The sequence below is a fragment of the Oncorhynchus tshawytscha genome, linkage group LG25 (assembly GCF_018296145.1).
Source record: "Oncorhynchus tshawytscha isolate Ot180627B linkage group LG25, Otsh_v2.0, whole genome shotgun sequence".
Lineage (NCBI taxonomy): Eukaryota > Metazoa > Chordata > Actinopteri > Salmoniformes > Salmonidae > Oncorhynchus > Oncorhynchus tshawytscha.
The window spans coordinates 33,342,532-33,365,031 of NC_056453.1; the positions used below are offsets into that span (position 1 = coordinate 33,342,532).

At 47.5% G+C, this 22,500-nt stretch overlaps 1 protein-coding gene across 1 annotated transcript in view; it reads right to left on the minus strand.

Moving 5' to 3' along the window:
- The window catches only part of LOC112247654 (slit homolog 1 protein-like), a 219,991-nt gene that overhangs the window by 65,135 nt on the left and 132,356 nt on the right, over window positions 1-22,500 (minus strand). The window contains 4 exon segments of the mRNA XM_042306258.1: window positions 5,235-5,382; window positions 16,195-16,358; window positions 17,779-17,850; window positions 21,521-21,592. Of these exon segments, the coding sequence (XP_042162192.1) occupies window positions 5,235-5,382; window positions 16,195-16,358; window positions 17,779-17,850; window positions 21,521-21,592 (456 nt within the window).

Sequence of the window (22,500 nt, forward strand, 5' to 3'; positions counted from 1 at the left end):
AACAAAGAAAAACAATCTTCATAGGTAGCCCTGACATGGAGAATCAATGTCTGTCACCCCATTCATCAGGTGTCTGTCTCTGTCACCCCATTCATCAGGTGTCTGTCTCTGTCACCCCATTCATCAGGTGTCTGTCTCTGTCACCCCATTCATCAGGTGTCTGTCTCTGTCACCCCATTCATCAGGTGTCTGTCTCTGTCACCCCATTCATCAGGTTTCTGTCTCTGTCACCACATTCATCAGGTGTCTGTCTCGGTGTATAAATATAATCAATAGTTGTACTTGTACTCATGAGGCTATGGGCCTGATTTTCATTGAGGTTGAAGACATAATGCCTTCAGCAATTCAGACAGAGTGACATGCACACAGCGGAGACTACCCTACTGGCTACATAACAAGGGCACCTGCTCTATGAGACTGGAGTACTCATGTAGCCAACAGGAAACACCTAAGACATTTTCACAAACAACTTGTATTGCTCACAGTGTTTATATTTGTTTTACCAAAACCTATCATTATGTGATGTCCTTAAAAGGCGGAAAACAATTTACAGACCCATGTTTAAAATAAACCATATGCAGGCCTACCAGGAACACTAACTACAACTAAGTCCTGTCATTTACATGACGCATCGGCAGTAAAATGTAGAACTCTGTTCCATGTGAAAGAATGGGAATGGTATGGTTTGTTTTTGGTAAGAAATGGACAGTACTTTTACAGTTGCCAACAGTCAACTAACCCCCTACTAAGTCAGCCCCCTACTAAGTCAGACCCCCCTACTAAGTCAGCCCCTTACTAAGTCAGCCCCCTACTAAGTCAGCCCCTACTAAGTCAGACCCCCTACTAAGAGGAAATAGAAAGAGTAAAAGACATACCGTATACCACTTATTGTAATGTTTTGGTCTAACCTAACCGATCACATCCTGAGAACCACACTCCTACAGACCCACAGTCCTAACAGGCCTACCAGGAACAGACTGACTAACTAACTACATACCCACAGTCCTAACAGGCCTACCAGGAACAGACTAACTAACTACAGACCCACAGTCCTAACAGGCCTACCAGGAACAGACTAGCTAACTACAGACCCACAGTCCTAACAGGCCTACAAGGAACAGACTAACTAAGTACAGACCCACAGTCCTAACAGGCCTACCAGGAACAGACTAGCTAACTACAGACCCACAGTCCTAACAGGCCTACCAGGAACAGACTAACTAACTACAGACCCACAGTCCTAACAGGCCTACCAGGAACAGACTTGCTAACTACAGACCCACAGTCCTAACAGGCCTACCAGGAACAGACTAATTAACTACAGACCCACAGTCCTAACAGGCCTACCAGGAACAGACTAACTACAGACCCACAGTCATAACAGGCCTACCAGGAACAGACTAACTAACTACAGACCCACAGTCCTAACAGGCCTACCAGGAACAGACTAACTAACTACAGACCCACAGTCCTAACAGGCCTACCAGGAACAGACTAACTAACTACAGACCCACAGTCCTAACAGGCCTACCAGGAACAGACTAACTAACTACAGACCCACAGTCCTAACAGGCCTACCAGGAACAGACTAACTAACTACAGACCCACAGTCCTAGTCCTACCAGGCCTACCAGGAACAGACTAACTAACTACAGACCCACAGTCCTAACAGGCCTACCAGGAACAGACTAACTAACTACAGACCCACAGTCCTAACCTTCCTACCAGGAACAGACTAACTAACTACAGACCCACAGTCCTAACAGGCCTACCAGGAACAGACTAGCTAACTAAGACCCACAGTCCTAACAGGCCTACCAGGAACAGACTAACTAACTACAGACCCACAGTCCTAACAGGCCTACCAGGAACAGACTAACTAACTACAGAGCCACAGTCCTAACAGGCCTACCAGGAACAGACTAACTAAGTACAGACCCACAGTCCTAACAGGCCTACCAGGAACAGACTAGACTAACTACAGACCCACAGTCCTAACAGGCCTACCAGGAACAGACTAACTAACTACAGACCCACAGTCCCAACAGGCCTACCAGGAACAGACTTGCTAACTACAGACCCACAGTCCTAACAGGCCTACCAGGAACAGACTAACTAACTACAGACCCACAGTCCTAACAGGCCTACCAGGAACAGACTAGCTAACTACAGACCCACAGTCCTAACAGGCCTACCAGGAACAGACTAACTAACTACAGACCCACAGTCCTAACAGGCCTACCAGGAACAGACTAATTAACTACAGACCCACAGTCCTACCAGGCCTACCAGGAACAGACTAACTACAGACCCACAGTCCTAACAGGCCTACCAGGAACAGACTAACTAACTACAGACCCACAGTCCTAACAGGCCTACCAGGAACAGACTAACTAACTACAGACCCACAGTCCTAACAGGCCTACCAGGAACAGACTAACTAACTACAGACCCACAGTCCTAACAGGCCTACCAGGAACAGACTAACTAACTACAGACCCACAGTCCTAACAGGCCTACCAGGAACAGACTAACTAACTACAGACCCACAGTCCTAACAGGCCTACCAGGAACAGACTAGCTAACTAAAGACCCACAGTCCTAACAGGCCTACCAGGAACAGACTAACTAACTACAGACCCACAGTCCTAACAGACCTACCAGGAACAGACTAACTAACTACAGACCCACAGTCCTAACAGGCCTACCAGGAACAGACTAACTAACTACAGACCCACAGTCCTAACAGGCCTACCAGGAACAGACTAACTAACTACAGACCCACAGTCCTAACAGGCCTACCAGGAACAGACTAACTAACTACAGACCCACAGTCCTAACAGGCCTACCAGGAACAGACTAACTAACTACAGACCCACAGTCCTAACAGGCCTACCAGGAACAGACTAACTAACTACAGACCCACAGTCCTAACAGGCCTACCAGGAACAGACTAACTAACTACAGACCCACAGTCCTAACAGGCCTACCAGGAACAGACTAACTAACTACAGACCCACAGTCCTAACAGGCCTACCAGAAACAGACTAACTAACTACAGACCCACAGTCCTAACAGGCCTACCAGGAACAGACTAACTAACTACAGACCCACAGTCCTAACAGGCCTACCAGGAACAGACTAACTAACTACAGACCCACAGTCCTAACAGGCCTACCAGGAACAGACTAACTAACTACAGACCCACAGTCCTAACAGGCCTACCAGGAACAGACTAACTAACTACAGACCCACAGTCCTGAACAGGCCTACCAGGAACAGACTAACTAACTACAGACCCACAGTCCTAACAGGCCTACCAGGAACAGACTAACTAACTACAGACCCACAGTCCTAACAGGCCTACCAGGAACAGACTAACTAACTACAGACCCACAGTCCTAACAGGCCTACCAGGAACAGACTAACTAACTACAGACCCACAGTCCTAACAGGCCTACCAGGAACAGACTAACTAACTACAGACCCACAGACCCCTAACAGGCCTACCAGGAACAGACTAACTAACTACAGACCCACAGTCCTAACAGGCCTACCAGGAACAGACTAACTAACTACAGACCCACAGTCCTAACAGGCCTACCAGGAACAGACTAACTAACTACAGACCCACAGTCCTAACAGGCCTACCAGGAACAGACTAACTAACTACAGACCCACAGTCCTAACAGGCCTACCAGGAACAGACTTGCTAACTACAGACCCACAGTCCTAACAGGCCTACCAGGAACAGACTAACTAACTACAGACCCACAGTCCTAACAGGCCTACCAGGAACAGACTAACTAACTACCAGGAACAGACCCACAGTCCTAACAGGCCTACCAGGAACAGATTAGCTAACTACAGACCCACAGTCCTAACAGGCCTACCAGGAACAGACTAACTAACTACAGACCCACAGTCCTAACAGGCCTACCAGGAACAGACTAACTAACTACAGACCCACAGTCCTAACAGGCCTACCAGGAACAGACTAACTAACTACAGACCCACAGTCCTAACAGGCCTACCAGGAACAGACTAACTAACTACAGACCCACAGTCCTAACAGGCCTACCAGGAACAGACTAACTAAGTACAGACCCACAGTCCTAACAGGCCTACCAGGAACAGACTAACTAACTACAGACCCACAGTCCTAACAGGCCTACCAGGAACAGACTAACTAACTACAGACCCACAGTCCTAACAGGCCTACCCTGAACAGACTAACTAACTACAGACCCACAGTCCTAACAGGCCTACCAGGAACAGACTAACTAACTACAGACCCACAGTCCTAACAGGCCTACCAGGAACAGACTAACTACAGATCCACAGTCCTAACAGGCCTACCAGGAACAGACTAGCTAACTACAGACCCACAGTCCTAACAGGCCTACCAGGAACAGACTAACTACAGACCCACAGTCCTAACAGGCCTACCAGGAACAGACTAACTACAGACCCACAGTCCTAACAGGCCTACCAGGAACAGACTAACTAACTACAGACCCACAGTCCTAACAGGCCTACCAGGAACAGACTAGCTAACTACAGACCCACAGTCCTAACAGGCCTACCAGGAACAGACTAACTAACTACAGACCCACAGTCCTAACAGGCCTACCAGGAACAGACTAACTATAAAAACATGTTTACTATTGTAAGATGATAAACTAATGACATCTCCATCAGGGAACATTGTTAGTAGAGCTACCTATCTTTCACCTTCCAGTGCTGCTGGCTCAAGCAGAGATCTTATTGGCTACTTAGATCTAGGGACAGGGACACTAGAAGGACATTACCAGAGAGAGAGAAATCATTTTGGTGGAGTTTATGGGTCATTAAGGGTTGTCGGGGAAAAATAGACAACTAGTCTCATCGAACCCTAAAGAGTCTGGGCTGTTTATAAATACCCACTCAGCAAGGGTCAGTGTGTACGCACGCACACACACACACACACACACACACACACACACACACACACACACACACACACACACACACACACACACACACACACACACACACACACACACACACACACACACACACACACACACAGTCACGCCTGCGAAGCACACACTGTTTGGCTCCGAAGCCAATTCAAGCTGTGGATATCCCTGGATTCCACTGAAATATATCACCTTACACTGGGGCTTATGCGCAACAGCAGGGATGTGTTTAGGTCAGCTAACTGGCAACATACAAGACAGCATGGTGCTTACATCTCTGCCATGGTGTCAGGAAGGCTGGCTGGTATAGCTGTGAGGCCTTTCCCTCTGCAGTCCACAATGTTGTTACTGCAGGTACACATGGCAGGGCACGTACCTCCCCCTAGGCTGCAAGGCTGCAAGCCGGAGCTCTCTGACTGACCTGGAGACGGAGAGAGTGGGAGAGTGGGAGAGTGGGAGAGGAGAGAGAGGGATGGGAAGAGAGAGGGAGGAAGAGAGGTTAAAGTCCTATTAAGAGAAAGACAGGGTGTTATCCAGGGTCACACCAAGGTTCTTTGCACTTTGGGAAGGTCAGCGGTAATGTTGTCAACAGTGAAGGAGAGGTCTTGGAGCGGGCGTCCCCGGGATATTCCTCTGAATGTTTTGACAGACACGTAGAGGAACTTTAACATGTGATATGTAGTCTGTCAGATGGTGTATCAGCGTCGATCTCCCAATTCTCAGCTGGATTTGAACTAATCAAAAGTTGGTTGGTTGGTATAGCTGTGAGGCCTTTCCCTCTGCAGTCCACAATTCATGACATATATAGTGGAATCGCATGTCTGAATGTTGTGTGAGTTTTTCATTCGAGACACAATGACATGCATGTTGATGTCATTTCAATCATCTCCGTAGATCTTCTCCTGTTTCTGTACATCTGTGTTCTCATCATTGTCTAAGTCTAAGTGGAATTCTGTGTATTTTGCTAATTCAGCTCCTCCACCTCCGCCATCTCTCCTGTCTACCCCTCGTCTCCTCTCTCCCCCTCGTCTCCTCTCTTCCCCTCCTCTCCCCTCGTCTCCTCTCTCCCCCCCTCGCCTCCTCTCCTCCCCCTCATCTCGTCTCCCCCTCCCCCTCGTCTCCTCTCTCCTCTCCCCCTCGTCTCGTTTCTCCCCCTCGTCTCTCCCCCTCGTCTCCCTCTCTCCCCCTTTCCCCTACCTCCCCATCGCCTCCTCCCCCTCTCTCCCCCTCGTCTCGTCTCTCCCCCTCGTCTCCTCTCTCCCCCTCGTCTCCTCTCTTCCCCTCCTTTCCCCCTCGTCTCCTCTCCCCCCCCTCGCCTCCCTCTCTCCCCCTCTCTCTCCCCCCCCCTCTCCCCTCGTCCCCTCGTCTCTCCCCCTCGTCTCCTCTCTCCCCCTCGTCTCCTCTCCACGCTCTCTTGCTTCTTGCTTATGTTTGTTCTCCAAAAACTGAAGACAGCAGACAATTTGCATACAGTACACACTTCCCACTGAAAATGTCTCTGGATATTTGTTTGAAATGCAACGCCCTTGTCAAAGACGACAGTGTGTTTGTGTGTGTGTGTGTCCCATATGAGTCTGTGTGTCTGTGTGTGTCTGTGTGTGTGTGTGTGTGTGTGTACTGCTCTAGGTTTTTCAGCATTACCTAGGAAAGTTTATGAAACAGACTTTTAAATGGCCTCATTTACTCTGCATTACTGATCTGCTGCGCTTTGACTTTCCTACTATGAATATTTCATCAGCTTCCTTTCTCTCTGCGCGAGTGTGTTTGTATGTGTGTGTGTGTGTGTGTTCTGTTTTATTGATGACAGGAGAAAGTCCTACAGCTCAGTGATACTGGGACAGATCCTACTGCTCAGTGGGACTGGGACTGATCCTACTGCTCAGTGATACTGGGACAGATCCTACTGCTCAGTGGGACTGGGACTGATCCTACTGCTCAGTGATACTGGGACAGATCCTACTGCTCAGTGGGACTGGGACAGATCCTACTGCTCAGTGGGACTGGGACAGATCCTACTGCTCAGTGATACTGGGACAGATCCTACAGCTCAGTGATACTGGGACAGATCCTACTGCTCAGTGATACTGGGACAGATCTTACTGCTCAGTGGGACTGGGACAGATCCTACTGCTCAGTGGGACTGGGACAGATCCTACTGCTCAGTGATACTGGGACAGATCCTACTGCTCAGTGATACTGGGACAGATCCTACTGCTCAGTGAAACTGGGACAGATCCTACTGCTCAGTGGGACTGGGACAGATCATACTGCTCAGTGGGACTGGGACAGATCCTACTGCTCAGTGATACTGGGACAGATCCTACAGCTCAGTGATACTGGGAGTGAGTGAGTGATATGGGGCGATAGTTGTTTAGTTCAGTTACCTTTCCTTTCTTGGGAACAGGAGCAATGCTGGACATTTGAAGCAAGTGGGGACAACAGACTAGGATAGGGAGAGATTGAATGTAGGGGTTTTGTAGGTGTTTTGACAGGGAGGGGTTTTGACAGGGAGGAGTTTTGACAGGGGGTTGACAGGGGGATTGACAGGGGGTTTGACAGGGAGGAGTTTTGACAGGGGGTTGACAGGGGGTTGACAGGGAGGAGTTTTGACAGGAGGGGTTGACAGGGGGTTGACAGGGGGTTGACAGGGAGGAGTTTTGACAGGGGGTTCACAGGGAGGGGTTTTGACAGGGAGGTTTGTGGTTTCCCTCCCTCCTCTCCCCTCTCTTCTGCACCCTACTCTCTCTCTAAAACAGCTTTACCTCCACTCTTCTCTCCCCCCTCTCATTTAGACAGGAAGTGTGTGTTTGAGCAGGGGACCGATCACCAGTCAGCCGTGAAGCAAATAACTAAATGGACTTCCGTTGGTCTCTCCCCTCTCTCCCTAACAGCGTCACCCCCCATCCCCCCCTAGTAACGACACCCTGCAGGTGTCCCTGTCAGAAACAAACAGTGAAAGGAACATGAGTGTGTGCCTGCGAGCCAGTCTCTAATGATCCTTTCAGAGGGAGTTCATCTTCTGGTCAGTGCTGCACTCAAGACAGAACAGTGTGTGTGTGTGTGTGTGTGTGTGTGTGTGTGTGTGTGTGTGTGTGTGTGTGTGTGTGTGTGTGTGTGTGTGTGTGTGTGTGTGTGTGTCATACTGCGAGCTACAACATGTTTGTGTCTGTTATCTGTGACACCATGAAGTTCAGTTGTTTTAAATGTTCAGAGCAAAGCCAAGTTGTAGTAATCTCCAACACCTGGGTTAAACAGTGAAACACCAAGACTGTATCCCTTACTACAATGTCAAATCTAGCATGTCAACATCTATGCTTTCCCTCTCTCTCGCCCATCCCGTTTTACTCTATCTCTCCTTCCCTCCCTCCCTCTCTACCTCTCTCCTCCATATCTACCTCCCTCCCTTCTCTATCTCTCCTTCCCTCCCTCCCTCTCTACCTCTCTCCTCCATATCTACCTCCCTCCCTTCTCCATATCTCCTCCCTCCCTTTCCTTCCACCCCTCTCTCTCGCCCTCCTGTCGTGAGTGAGTTACTCCACACAGTATCCGTTGACTCTCCCAGTCTCTATCCTACATCATCCCAAACAAACTGTATATGTGTGTGGCTGTGTTTTGACTCCAGCACTAGACTGCCAGACAAACTCTGACCGCAGGTCCAGCTTGCTCTTCTTCTCTCTCTCTCACAGATCTATGGTAAATCTAATTCCGATAGCTGCTGTGGACCCCCCGAATAATAATGTTCTGTATTTCTACCACGCCGTACGGCTGTGTAAAAATCACAACCATGGTGCACACACACACTAGAACCCCCACCCCCCCACCCCACCTCCACAGCTGGTGTTGTGGTGAGATGGCCTTGAGAAGAGCAGTGGTTCCCATGCAGTCTCAGTCTCAGCAGTGATACCTCAGCCAGGCCAGGTGTGGAGGGTCAGTCTCAGCAGTGATGACCCAGTCAAGCCGGACCAGGTGTGTAGGGTCAGTCTCAGCAGTGATGACCCAGTCAAGCCGGACCAGGTGTGTAGGGTTAGTCCCAGAAGTGATGACCCAGTCAAGCCGGACCAGGTGTGGAGGGTCAGTCTCAGAAGTGATGACCCAGTCAAGCCGGACCAGGTGTGTAGGGTTAGTCCCAGAAGTGATGACCCAGTCAAGCCGGACCAGGTGTGTAGGGTTAGTCCCAGAAGTGATGACCCAGTCAAGCCGGACCAGGTGTGTAGGGTTAGTCCCAGAAGTGATGACCCAGTCAAGCCGGACCAGGTGTGTAGGGTTAGTCCTTGTATAGAAGCTTGTAACTATTATTACAACTCATGTATTCACACCAAAGCCAAGGTCAGTGTCCAGTACATTATAAACGTGTATCAATGGGTGATGTGATGAAAAGTCATGCCCTGAGGCATTAGATGCAATCTGCCAGCTAGAGATATGTGAGGAACTATAGATCAGATCTACCCTGGGGTTTCTAGCTGTGATGAAGGTATCAATGGTGGTTCCCTGGAGAGAGACTAATCCACCATCAAATCAGTGGTATTTCCTGGAGAGAGACTAACCCACCATCATATCAGTGGTATTTCCTGGAGAGAGACTAACCCACCATCATATCAGTGGTATTTCCTGGAGAGAGACTAACCCACCATCGTATCAGTGGTATTTCCTGGAGAGAGACTAATCCACCATCAAATCAGTGGTATTTCCTGGAGAGAGACTAACCCACCATCGTATCAGTGGTATTTCCTGGAGAGAGACTAACCCACCATCATATCAGTGGTATTTCCTGGAGAGAGTCTAACCCACCATCATATCAGTGGTATTTCCTGGAGAGAGACTAACCCACCATCATATCAGTGGTATTTCCTGGAGAGAGTCTAACCCACCATCATATCAGTGGTATTTCCTGGAGAGAGACTAACCCACCATCATATCAGTGGTATTTCCTGGAGAGAGACTAACCCACTATCATATCAGTGGTATTTCCTGGAGAGAGACTAACCCACCATCATATCAGTGGTATTTCCTGGAGAGAGACTAACCCACCATCGTATCAGTGGTATTTCCTGGAGAGAGACTAACCCACCATCATATCAGTGGTATTTCCTGGAGAGAGACTAACCCACCATCATATCAGTGGTATTTCCTAGAGAGAGACTAACCCTCCATCATATCAGTGGTATTTCCTGGAGAGAGACTAACCCACCATCATATCAGTGGTATTTCCTGGAGAGAGACTAACCCACCATCATATCAGTGGTATTTCCTGGAGAGAGACTAACCCTCCATCATATCAGTGGTATTTCCTGGAGAGAGTCTAACCCACCATCATATCAGTGGTATTTCCTGGAGAGAGACTAACCCACCATCATATCAGTGGTATTTCCTGGAGAGAGACTAACCCTCCATCATATCAGTGGTATTTCCTGGAGAGAGACTAACCCACCATCTGGTCCTCTGACGGTTCTCCTCACCTCTCACTGATTCTGGCTGAATGTCAAACTGCCCCCCCTCTCTCTCTTTTATCAGTCAAACTGCCCCCTCTCCCATCTCTCTTTTATCAGTCAAACTGCTCCCTCTCTCTCTCTCTTTTATCAGTCAAACTGCCCCCTCTCCCATCTCTCTTTTATCAGTCAAACTGCTCCCTCTCTCTCTCTCTTTTATCAGTCAAACTGCTCCCTCTCTCTCTCTCTTATCAGTCAAACTGCTCCCTCTCTCTCTCTCTCTCTCTCTCTTATCAGTCAAACTGCTCCCTCTCTCTCTCTTATCAGTCAAACTGCTCCCCCTCTCTCTCTTTTATCAGTCAAACTGCCCCCTCTCCCATCTCTCTTTTATCAGTCAAACTGCCCCCTCTCCCATCTCTCTTTTATCAGTCAAACTGCCCCCTCTCCCATCTCTCTTTTATCAGTCAAACTGCTCCCTCTCTCTCTCTCTCTTATCAGTCAAACTGCTCCCTCTCTCTCTCTCTTATCAGTCAAACTGCTCCCTCTCTCTCTCTCTTATCAGTCAAACTGCTCCCTCTCTCTCTCTCTCTTATCAGTCAAACTGCTCCCTCTCTCTCTCTCTTATCAGTCAAACTGCTCCCTCTCTCTCTCTCTCTCTCTCTCTCTCTTATCAGTCAAACTGCTCCTCTCTCTCTCTCTCTCTCTTATCAGTCAAACTGCTCCCTCTCTCTCTCTCTCTCTCTCTCTTCTTATCAGTCAAACTGCTCCCTCTCTCTCTCTCTTATCAGTCAAACTGCTCCCCTCTCTCTCTCTTATCAGTCAAACTGCTCCCTCTCTCTCTCTCTCTTCTTATCAGTCAAACTGCTCTCTCTCTCTCTCATCAGTCAAACTGCTCCCTCTCTCTCTCTCTTATCAGTCAAACTGCTCCCTCTCTCTCTCTCTCTTATCAATCAAACTGCTCCCTCTCTCTCTCTCTTATCAGTCAAACTGCTCCCCTCTCTCTCTCTCTTATCAGTCAAACTGCTCCCTCTCTCTCTCTCTCTTATCAGTCAAACTGCTCCCTCTCTCTCTCTCTCTTATCAGTCAAACTGCTCCCTCTCTCTCTCTCTTATCAGTCAAACTGCTCCCCTCTCTCTCTCTCTTTTATCAGTCAAACTGCTCCCTCTCTCTCTCTTATCAGTCAAACTGCTCCCTCTCTCTCTCTCTCTCTCTCTCTCTCTCTCTTATCAGTCAAACTGCTCCCTCTCTCTCTCTCTTATCAGTCAAACTGCTCCCTCTCTCTCTTATCAGTCAAACTGCTCCCTCTCTCTCTATTTTATCAGTCAAACTGCTCCCTCTCTCTCTCTCTTATCAGTCAAACTGCTCCCTCTCTCTCTCTCTCTCTCTCTCTTATCAGTCAAACTGCTCCCTCTCTCTCTCTCTCTCTCTCTCTTATCAGTCAAACTGCTCCCTCTCTCTCTCTCTCTTATCAGTCAAACTGCTCCCTCTCTCTCTCTCTTATCAGTCAAACTGCTCCCCTCTCTCTCTCTCTCTTATCAGTCAAACTGCTCCTCTCTCTCTCTCTCTTATCAGTCAAACTGCTCCCTCTCTCTCTCTCTTATCAGTCAAACTGCTCCCTCTCTCTCTCTCTTATCAGTCAAACTGCTCCTCTCTCTCTCTCTCTTATCAGTCAAACTGCTCCCTCTCTCTCTCTCTTATCAGTCAAACTGCTCCTCTCTCTCTCTCTCTTATCAGTCAAACTGCTCCCTCTCTCTCTCTCTCTTATCAGTCAAACTGCTCCCTCTCTCTCTCTCTTATCAGTCAAACTGCTCCCTCTCTCTCTCTCTCTTATCAGTCAAACTGCTCCCTCTCTCTCTCTCTCTTATCAATCAAACTGCTCCCTCTCTCTCTCTTATCAGTCAAACTGCTCCCCTCTCTCTCTCTCTCTTATCAGTCAAACTGCTCCTCTCTCTCTCTCTCTTATCAGCCAAACTGCTCCCTCCCTCTCTCTCTCTTATCAGTCAAACTGCTCCCTCTCTCTCTCTTATCAATCAAACTGCCCCCTCTCCCATCTCTCTTTTATCAGTCAAACTGCTCCCTCTCTCTCTCTCTCTTATCAGTCAAACTGCTCCCTCTCTCTCTCTCTTATCAGTCAAACTGCTCCCTCTCTCTCTCTCTTATCAGTCAAACTGCTCCCTCTCTCTCTCTTATCAGTCAAACTGCTCCCTCTCTCTCTCTCTCTTATCAGTCAAACTGCTCCCCTCTCTCTCTCTCTTATCAGTCAAACTGCTCCCCTCTCTCTCTTTTATCAGTCAAACTGCTCCCTCTCTCTCTCTCTTTTATCAGTCAAACTGCTCCCTCTCTCTCTCTCTCTTATCAGTCAAACTGCTCCCCCCCTCTCTCTCTCTCTTTTATCAGTCAAACTGCTCCCTCTCTCTCTCTCTCTTATCAGTCAAACTGCTCCCTCTCTCTCTCTCTTATCAGTCAAACTGCTCCTCTCTCTCTCTCTCTTATCAGTCAAACTGCTCCCTCTCTCTCTCTCTCTTATCAGTCAAACTGCTCCCTCTCTCTCTCTCTCTTATCAGTCAAACTGCTCCCTCTCTCTCTCTTATCAGTCAAACTGCTCCCTCTCTCTCTCTCTCTTATCAGTCAAACTGCTCCCTCTCTCTCTCTTTTATCAGTCAAACTGCTCCCTCTCTCTCTCTCTCTTTTATCAGTCAAACTGCTCCTCTCTCTCTCTCTCTTATCAGTCAAACTGCTCCTCTCTCTCTCTCTCTTATCAGTCAAACTGCTCCTCTCTCTCTCTTTTATCAGTCAAACTGCTCCCTCTCTCTCTCTCTTTTATCAGTCAAACTGCTCCCTCTCTCTCTCTCTCTTATCAGTCAAACTGCTCCTCTCTCTCTCTCTCTTATCAGTCAAACTGCTCCCTCTCTCTCTCTTTTATCAGTCAAACTGCTCCCTCTCTCTCTCTCTCTTATCAGTCAAACTGCTCCCTCTCTCTCTCTTTTATCAGTCAAACTGCTCCCTCTCTCTCTCTCTCTTTTATCAGTCAAACTGCTCCCTCTCTCTCTCTTTTATCAGTCAAACTGCTCCCTCTCTCTCTCTTTTATCAGTCAAACTGCTCTCTCTCTCTCTCTCTCTCTCTCTCTTTTATCAGTCAAACTGCTCCCTCTCTCTCTCTTTTATCAGTCAAACTGCTCTCTCTCTCTCTTTTATCAGTCAAACTGCTCCCTCTCTCTCTCTTTTATCAGTCAAACTGCTCCCTCTCTCTCTCTTTTATCAGTCAAACTGCTCCCTCTCTCTCTCTTTTATCAGTCAAACTGCTCTCTCTCTCTCTCTCTCTCTCTTATCAGTCAAACTGCTCCTCTCTCTCTCTCTCTCTCTCTCTTATCAGTCAAACTGCTCCCTCTCTCTCTCTTATCAATCAAACTGCTCCCTCTCTCTCTCTTATCAGTCAAACTGCTCCCTCTCTCTCTCTCTTATCAGTCAAACTGCTCCCTCTCTCTCTCTCTCTTATCAGTCAAACTGCTCCCTCTCTCTCTCTTATCAGTCAAACTGCTCCTCTCTCTCTCTCTCTTATCAGTCAAACTGCTCCCTCTCTCTCTCTCTCTTATCAGTCAAACTGCTCCCCTCTCTCTCTCTCTTATCAGTCAAACTGCTCCCTCTCTCTCTCTCTTATCAGTCAAACTGCTCCCTCTCTCTCTCTTATCAGTCAAACTGCTCCCTCTCTCTCTCTCTCTTATCAGTCAAACTGCTCCCTCTCTCTCTCTCTCTTATCAGTCAAACTGCTCCCTCTCTCTCTCTTATCAGTCAAACTGCTCCCTCTCTCTCTCTCTCTTATCAGTCAAACTGCTCCCTCTCTCTCTCTCTCTTATCAGTCAAACTGCTCCCTCTCTCTCTCTCTCTTATCAGTCAAACTGCTCCCTCTCTCTCTTATCAGTCAAACTGCTCCCTCTCTCTCTCTTATCAGTCAAACTGCTCCCTCCCTCTCTCTCTCTTATCAGTCAAACTGCTCCCTCTCTCTCTCTCTCTCTCTCTTATCAGTCAAACTGCTCCCTCTCTCTCTCTTATCAGTCAAACTGCTCCCTCTCTCTCTCTTATCAGTCAAACTGCTCCCCTCTCTCTCTCTCTCTTATCAGTCAAACTGCTCCCTCTCTCTCTATTTTATCAGTCAAACTGCTCCTCTCTCCCTCCCCCATCTCTCTTTTATCAGTCAAACTGCTCCCTCTCTCCCTCCCCATCTCTCTTTTATCAGTCAAACTGCTCCCTCTCTCCCTCTCCCATCTTTTTTATCAGTCAAACTGCTCCCTCCCTCCCTCCCTCCCTCCCTCCCTCCCTCCCTCCCTCCCTCCCTCCCTCCCTCCCTCCCTCCTCCCTCCCTCCCTCCCTCCCTCCCTCCCTCCCTCCCTCCCTCCCTCCCTCCCTCCCTCCCTCCCTCCCTCCCTTTAATCAGTCAAACTGCTCCCGCTCTCTATTTTGTGTCTCTCTCTCTCTCTCTCTCTTATCAGTCAAACTGCCCTCTCTCTCTCTCTCTTATCAGTCAAACTGCTCCCGCTCTCTATTTTGTGTCCTCTCTCTCTCTCTTATCAGTCAAACTGCTCCCTCTCTCTCTCTCTCTTATCAGTCAAACTGCTCCCCTCTCTCTCTCTTATCAGTCAAACTGCTCCCTCTCTCTCTCTTATCAGTCAAACTGCTCCCTCCTCTCTCTCTCTCTTATCAGTCAAACTGCTCCCTCTCTCTCTCTCTCTCTCTTATCAGTCAAACTGCTCCCTCTCTCTCTCTTATCAGTCAAACTGCTCCCTCTCTCTCTCTTATCAGTCAAACTGCTCCCTCTCTCTCTTATCAGTCAAACTGCTCCCTCTCTCTCTCTCTCTCTCTTATCAGTCAAACTCTCAAACCTCTCTCTCTCTTATCAGTCAAACTGCTCCCTCTCTCTCTTTTATCAGTCAAACTGCTCCCTCTCTCCCTCCCCCATCTCTCTTTTATCAGTCAAACTGCTCCCTCTCTCCCTCCCTCCCTCCCTCCCTCCCTCCCTCCCTCCCTCCCTCCCTCCCTCCCTCCCTCCCTCCCTCCCTCCCTCCCTCCCTCCCTCCCTCCCTCCCTCCCTTTAATCAGTCAAACTGCTCCCGCTCTCTATTTTGTGTCCTCTCTCTCTCTCTCTCTCTCTCTCTCTCTCTCTCTCTCTCTCTCTCTCTCTCTCTCTCTTTCATCAATTCACATCAGTCAAATGCTCTTCTCTCTCTCTTTCTTTTATGTCTCTGATTCATCTCTCTGCCAGCTGTCTCTGTGTGTCTGTCTGTATGTGTGTTTGTGTGTGTGCGTCTGCATGTGTGTGCACATGCATATATATGTGTGTGTGTGCGTAGTGTTATGAAAAACAGAGTAGAGCGGGAGTAGTCAGTGAAAGAGGGTACCCATGCCAGCAGTGTTTTTCACAGGGCATGGTTCTGGCAGACAGTCCAGCTGCTGACAGCTGGAGCCACATGAAAGAGGCTGGGGACAGCCTGAGGGCTTGCCTGAGGTGATATGGCCCTCATGGGGTGGGTGTGTGTGTCAGGTGTGATTCAGGTGAGGACTTAACAGACTGACAGGACAGATCCACTGGGGATAATCAGCTGGAACAGTGAACAACAGAGAGAGTGTGTCAGGCAGGATCAGGAAGACCTCAATGGCCTGTTTTACTGTCCTTTGTAGATAGATGTGAAAGGACTATAGGATGAAGCATGGGTTAATTTTAAGCTGTTATATTGGATATATTGTATTGTCCTATCTGAACAGGAATACTAGTGTGTCTGAGAGTATGAATGGAGTTGGTGAGTGTGTCTCACCTGAGCAGGTAAACTCATGTTTCTGTATCTCAGCCACGTTGAGTCCTCTAAGCGGGGATGGAGCAGTGCACTGGGTGAACAGACCAATCGTAGGCCTTTGTCTTAACCACTCGGCCAACCAGGACAGGTGACAGTCACAGTGCAGGTTGTTGGAGTGGAGACGGCTGGAGAGAGAAAGAGAGTGTTAGGACATGAACGGGGTTATTCATAAAAGTAACTGAAAATGTCTCTGCAACAAGCTAAATCTCTGTGATGGAATTTCAACCATTGCATAAAGTGAGTTTATCACTACAGATAAGTCGCATGCAGTGGTAACCACCATTGAAATCCCCCTTTTCATTGACCATTTTAATGGTCCTCTTGAAATACTGCCTAAAATGCTGAGACTAAAGCCTTAACCTAAACCACACCCCCCAGGTCCTGATATGTTTCCAAACCCATGACTGACATGACATTTCCCTGCTTGGACTAGACAGAGTGCTCTAAATGAGACATTTAAAGTTCGAACCAAAACATTCTAAACTGTACATCCTAAATGAAGCATTCCTGGAACGCTCCCATTGTCCAGAATAACTAACAGAGCTGTGGTGGCAGTCGGGAAAACACACAAACACACACACACACACACACACACACACACACACACACACACACACACACACACACACACACACACACACACACACACACACACACAATAACCCTACTGAAAGCAAAAAGCACAGAAACCACAACAAGAATGACATTGCGGTCTCTCTAAGTATTCATTCCAGTGAGCATAATTGATGTCATTCATATATGCGTAATTTCATATTTTGTCATTATATTTAGACACCAGGCGTTGGGGGATGGATGTATTTCTGGGTGAGTTGTTGTTGTGTGTTCCTCAGAGTTGGAGATAAAATGGTTTCTGGCATGGCTATAGGCCCGATGTGGATTATGACTGTCAACCAAAACTCCTTGGAATGATTGAACCTATCTCGTCTCTTTCAGATGATAGCTATTTAGTTTCGCTCCTGTAGGGGACACTAAAGTATGTATGGAAACATCACTGGCTTATTTTATAATGACTTAATATGTCTCAAAAGGGATTGGTTGGATTCAGCTCTTGGAGAAACATTGAATATTCTATTAGATTCTATTAGATTATATCTATTCTATCCAAACAAAGAGGAATACATTTTTCTCAGTCATAGTTTATTCTGTATGAAACCTTCAGTCGTCCAGTGAAGTTGTGGTATATATTTTCCTGTTCTGATGGGGTTATGAGATGGTTATTTAATCTCTGCTTCCTCATATGAGTCAGGTTAAAGCAACCTGTCAGGGTGAACACATCTCTCGTCACACACTCTTAGAGAGATGGATCACCATGTGATCTCCTTGACACCATACATCTAGATCAGAATATGCACCAGCATTATCAGACCTGATGTAGGAGAAGAGAGAGAAAGAGGGGGAAAGAGAGAGACGGGTGGATGAGAGAGATATAGAGAGAGAGATGGGGCGAGAGTGTAAAAAAGGTGGGGGAGAGAGACGGGAGAATGGGTGGAGGAAAAAGAGAGAGGGGGAGTATGAGTGACTTACAAGGTGCGTAGTTTGGGCATGTGGTTGAAGCTGGAGACTGGGATGCTGCTGATGTTGTTGTTGTTCAGAGTCCTGGAAGAGACAGAGAGACAGAAGAGTGGGAGCAGTGCAGAAACAATATTAGTAATGGATAATGGTTGGTGCCTAGTTATATTAACAATGGGTAATATTAACAAAGTTATATTAACAATGGGTAATGGTTGGTGCCTAGTTATATTAATAATGGGTAATGGTTGGTGCCTAGTTATATTAATAATGGGTAATGGTTGTTAGAAATGTAGCTACTTCATATAAATAAAAATAGTTTTCTTGCTTAATTATTCAAGAAGTGGTAAATGTAAATGTGTTGTTTAATAATATGAGGTTGTTTGTGTATGTGTGCATAGGTGTGTATGTGTGCATAGGTGTGTATGTGTGCATAGGTGTGTATGTGTGCGTAGGTGTGTGTGTGTGTGCATAGGTGTGTATGTGTGCATAGGTGTGTATGTGTGCATAGGTGTGTATGTGTGCATAGGTGTGTATATGTGCATAGGTGTGTAAGTGTGCATAGGTCTGTATGTGTGCATAGGTGTGTATGTGTGCGTAGGTGTGTATGTGTGCATAGGTGTGTTGGTGTGCATAGGTGTGTATGTGTGCATAGGTGTGTATGTGTGCATAGGTGTGTATGTGTGCGTAGGTGTGTGTGCATAGGTGTGTATGTGTGCATAGGTGTGTATGTGTGCATAGGTGTGTATGTGTGCATAGGTGTGTATGTGTGCATAGGGTGTATGTGTGCATAGGTGTGTATGTGTGCATAGGTGTGTATGTGTGCGTAGGTGTGTATGTGTGCGTAGGTTTGTGTGCGTAGGTGTGTATGTGTGCATAGGTGTGTATGTGTGCATAGGTGTGTATGTGTGCATAGGTGTGTATGTGTGCATAGGTGTGTATGTGTGCATAGGTGTGTATGTGTGTGTAGGTGTATGTGTGCATAGGTGTGTATGTGTGCATAGGTGTGTATGTGTGCGTAGGTGTGTATGTGTGCGTAGGTGTGTATTTGTGCGTAGGTGTGTGTGTGCATAGGTGTGTATGTGTGCATAGGTGTGTATGTGTGCATAGGTGTGTTGTGTGCATAGGTGTGTATGTGTGCATAGGTGTGTATGTGTGCATAGGTGTGTATGTGTGCATAGGTGTGTATGTGTGTGTAGGTGTATGTGTGCATAGGTGTGTATGTGTGCATAGGTGTGTATGTGTGCATAGGTGTGTATGTGTGCATAGGTGTGTATGTGTGTGTAGTGTGTATGTGTGCATAGGTGTGTATGTGTGCATAGGTGTGTATGTGTGCGTAGGTGTGTATGTATGCGTAGGTGTGTATTTGTGCGTAGGTGTATGTGTGCATAGGTGTGTATGTGTGCATAGGTGTGTATGTGTGCGTAGGTGTGTATGTATGCGTAGGTGTGTATTTGTGCGTAGGTGTGTGTGCATGGGTGTGTATGTGAGCGTAGGTGTGTATGTGTGCATAGGTGTGTTGGTGTGCATAGGTGTGTATGTGTGCATAGGTGTGTATGTGTGCATAGGTGTGTATGTGTGCATAGGTGTGTATGTGTGTGTAGGTGTATGTGTGCATAGGTGTGTATGTGTGCATAGGTGTGTATGTGTGCATAGGTGTGTATGTGTGCATAGGTGTGTATGTGTGTGTAGGTGTATGTGTGCATAGGTGTGTATGTGCATAGGTGTGTATGTGTGCATAGGTGTGTATGTGTGCATAGGTGTGTATGTGTGCATAGGTGTGTATGTGTGCATAGGTGTGTATGTGTGCATAGGTGTGTATGTGTGCGTAGGTGTGTATGTGTGCGTAGGTGTGTATGTGTGCATAGGTGTGTATGTGTGCATAGGTGTGTATGTGTGCATAGGTGTGTATGTGTGCATAGGTGTGTATGTGTGCATAGGTGTGTATGTGTGCGTGTGTGTGTGCATAGGTGTGTATGTGTGTGTATGTGTGCGTAGGTGTGTATGTGTGTGCATAGGTGTGTATGTGTGCATAGGTGTGTATGTGTGCATAGGTGTGTATGTGTGCATAGGTGTGTATGTGTGCGTAGGTGTGTATGTGTGCATAGGTGTGTATGTGTGCGTAGGTGTGTATGTGTGCGTAGGTGTGTATGTGTGCATAGGTGTGTATGTGTGCATAGGTGTGTATGTGTGCATAGGTGTGTATGTGTGCATAGGTGTGTATGTGTGCATAGGTGTGTATGTGTGCATAGGTGTGTATGTGTGCATAGGTCTGTATGTGTGCGTAGGTGTGTATGTGTGCGTAGGTGTGTATGTGTGCATAGGTGTGTATGTGTGCGTAGGTGTGTATGTGCGTAGGTGTGTATGTGTGCATAGGTGTGTATGTGTGCATAGGTGTGTATGTGTGCATAGGTGTGTATGTGTGCATAGGTGTGTATGTGTGCATAGGTGTGTATGTGTGCATAGGTGTGTATGTGTGCATAGGTCTGTATGTGTGCGTAGGTGTGTATGTGTGCGTAGGTGTGTATGTGTGCATAGGTGTGTATGTGTGCATAGGTGTGTATGTGTGCGTAGGTGTGTGTGCATAGGTGTGTATGTGTGTGTAGGTGTTTGTGCATAGGTGTGTATGTGTGCATAGGTTTGTATGTGTGCGTAGGTGTGTGTGCATAGGTGTGTATGTGTGCGTAGGTGTGTGTGCGTAGGTGTGTGTGTGTGCATAGGTGTGTGTGCATAGGTTTGTATGTGTGCATAGATGTGTGTAAATAGGTGTGTATGTGTGCGTAGGTGTGTGTGCGTAGGTGTGTATGTGTGAGTAGGTGTGTGTGCATAGGTGTGTATGTGTACGTAGGTGTGTGTGCATAGGTTTGTATGTGTGCATAGGTGTGTGCGCATAGATGTGTATGTGTGCGTAGGTGTGTGCGCACAGGTGTGTATGTGTGCGTAGGTGTGTGCGCATAGGTGTGTATGTGTGCGTAGGTGTGTGTGCATAGGTGTGTGCGCATAGGTGTGTAGTGTTTGTGCGTAGGTGTGTGCCATAGGTGTGTATGTGTGCGTAGGTGTGTTCGCATAGGTGTGTATGTGTGCGTAGGTGTGTGCGCATAGGTGTGTATGTGTGCGTAGGTGTGTGTGCATAGGTGTGTATGTGTGCGTAGGTGTGTGTGCATAGGTGTGTATGTGTGCGTAGGTGTGTGTGCATAGGTGTGTATGTGTGCGTAGGTGTGTGTGCATAGGTGTGTATGTGTGCGTAGGTGTGTGTGCATAGGTGTGTATGTGTGCGTAGGTGTGTGTGCATAGGTTTGTATGTGTGCGTAGGTGTGTGTGCATAGGTTTGTATGTGTGCGTAGGTGTGTGTGCATAGGTGTGTGTGCATAGGTGTGTATGTGTGCGTAGGTTTGTGTGCATAGGTGTGTATGTGTGCGTAGGTGTGTGTGCATAGGTGTGTATGTGTGCGTAGGTGTGTGTGCATAGGTGTGTATGTGTGCGTAGGTGTGTGTGCATAGGTTTGTATGTGTGCGTAGGTGTGTGTGCATAGGTGTGTGTGCATAGGTGTGTGTGCATAGGTGTGTATGTGTGCGTAGGTGTGTATGTGTGCGTAGGTGTGTGTGCATAGGTTTGTATGTGTGCGTAGGTGTGTGTGTATGTGTGCGTAGGTGCGTAGGTGTGTGTGTGTATGTGTGCGTAGGTGTGTATGTGTGCGTAGGTGTGTGTGTGTACGTGTGTGCATAGGTGTGTATCTGTATGTGTGTGTGTTTCTTACAGTACTTCCAGGCTCCTCAGTGCTCTGAAAGCTCCGTCCTCGATGCAGCTGATGTGGTTCTTATCCAACTGACTAGAGACACAATAGGGGCAGAAAGCATTAAAACACACACACACACACAAATGTGCAATACACTGCAACACGGTCCTGTTCTCTCCATCCCTCTCTCTCTCTTTCTCTCTCTCCTTTCTCACACCAATTTTAAACAGTCACATTATTAAATAACCAGCCGTTTGTATTAAAGGTCATCAATAAACATCATCTTTCCAATACCAGCTACTCAGCACAACGCCCCAATGATCTAAAGCACTGGCATCAATCTTACAATCTACAATAGCATTTTCCCTATAGACCAGACATAATCACACCCTAACACTCTCTCCTCAGAGGGCAGATATAATCACACCCTGACACTCTCTCCTCAGAGGGCAGACATAATCACACCCTGACACTCTCTCCTCAGAGGGTAGATATAATCACACCCTAACACTCTCTCCTCAGAGGGTAGATATAATCACACCCTGACACCCTCTCCTCAGAGGGTAGATATAATCACACCCTGACACTCTCTCCTCAGAGGGTAGATATAATCACACCTAACACTCTCTCCTCAGAGGGCAGACATAATCACATCACACCCTGTAGATCCTCAGAGGGTAGATATAATAATCACATCACCCTAACACTCTCTCCTCAGAGGGTAGATATAATCACACCCTGACACTCTCTCCACAGAGGGCAGATATAATCACACCCTGACACTCTCTCCTCAGGGGCAGATATAATCACTGACACTCTCTCCTCAGAGGGTAGATATAATCACACCCTGACACCCTCTCCACAGAGGGCAGATATAATCACACCCTGACACTCTCCTCAGAGGGTAGATATAATCACACCCTGACACTCCTCACACCCTCTCAGAGGGTAGATATAATCACACCCTAACACTCTCTCCTCAGAGGGTAGATATAATCACA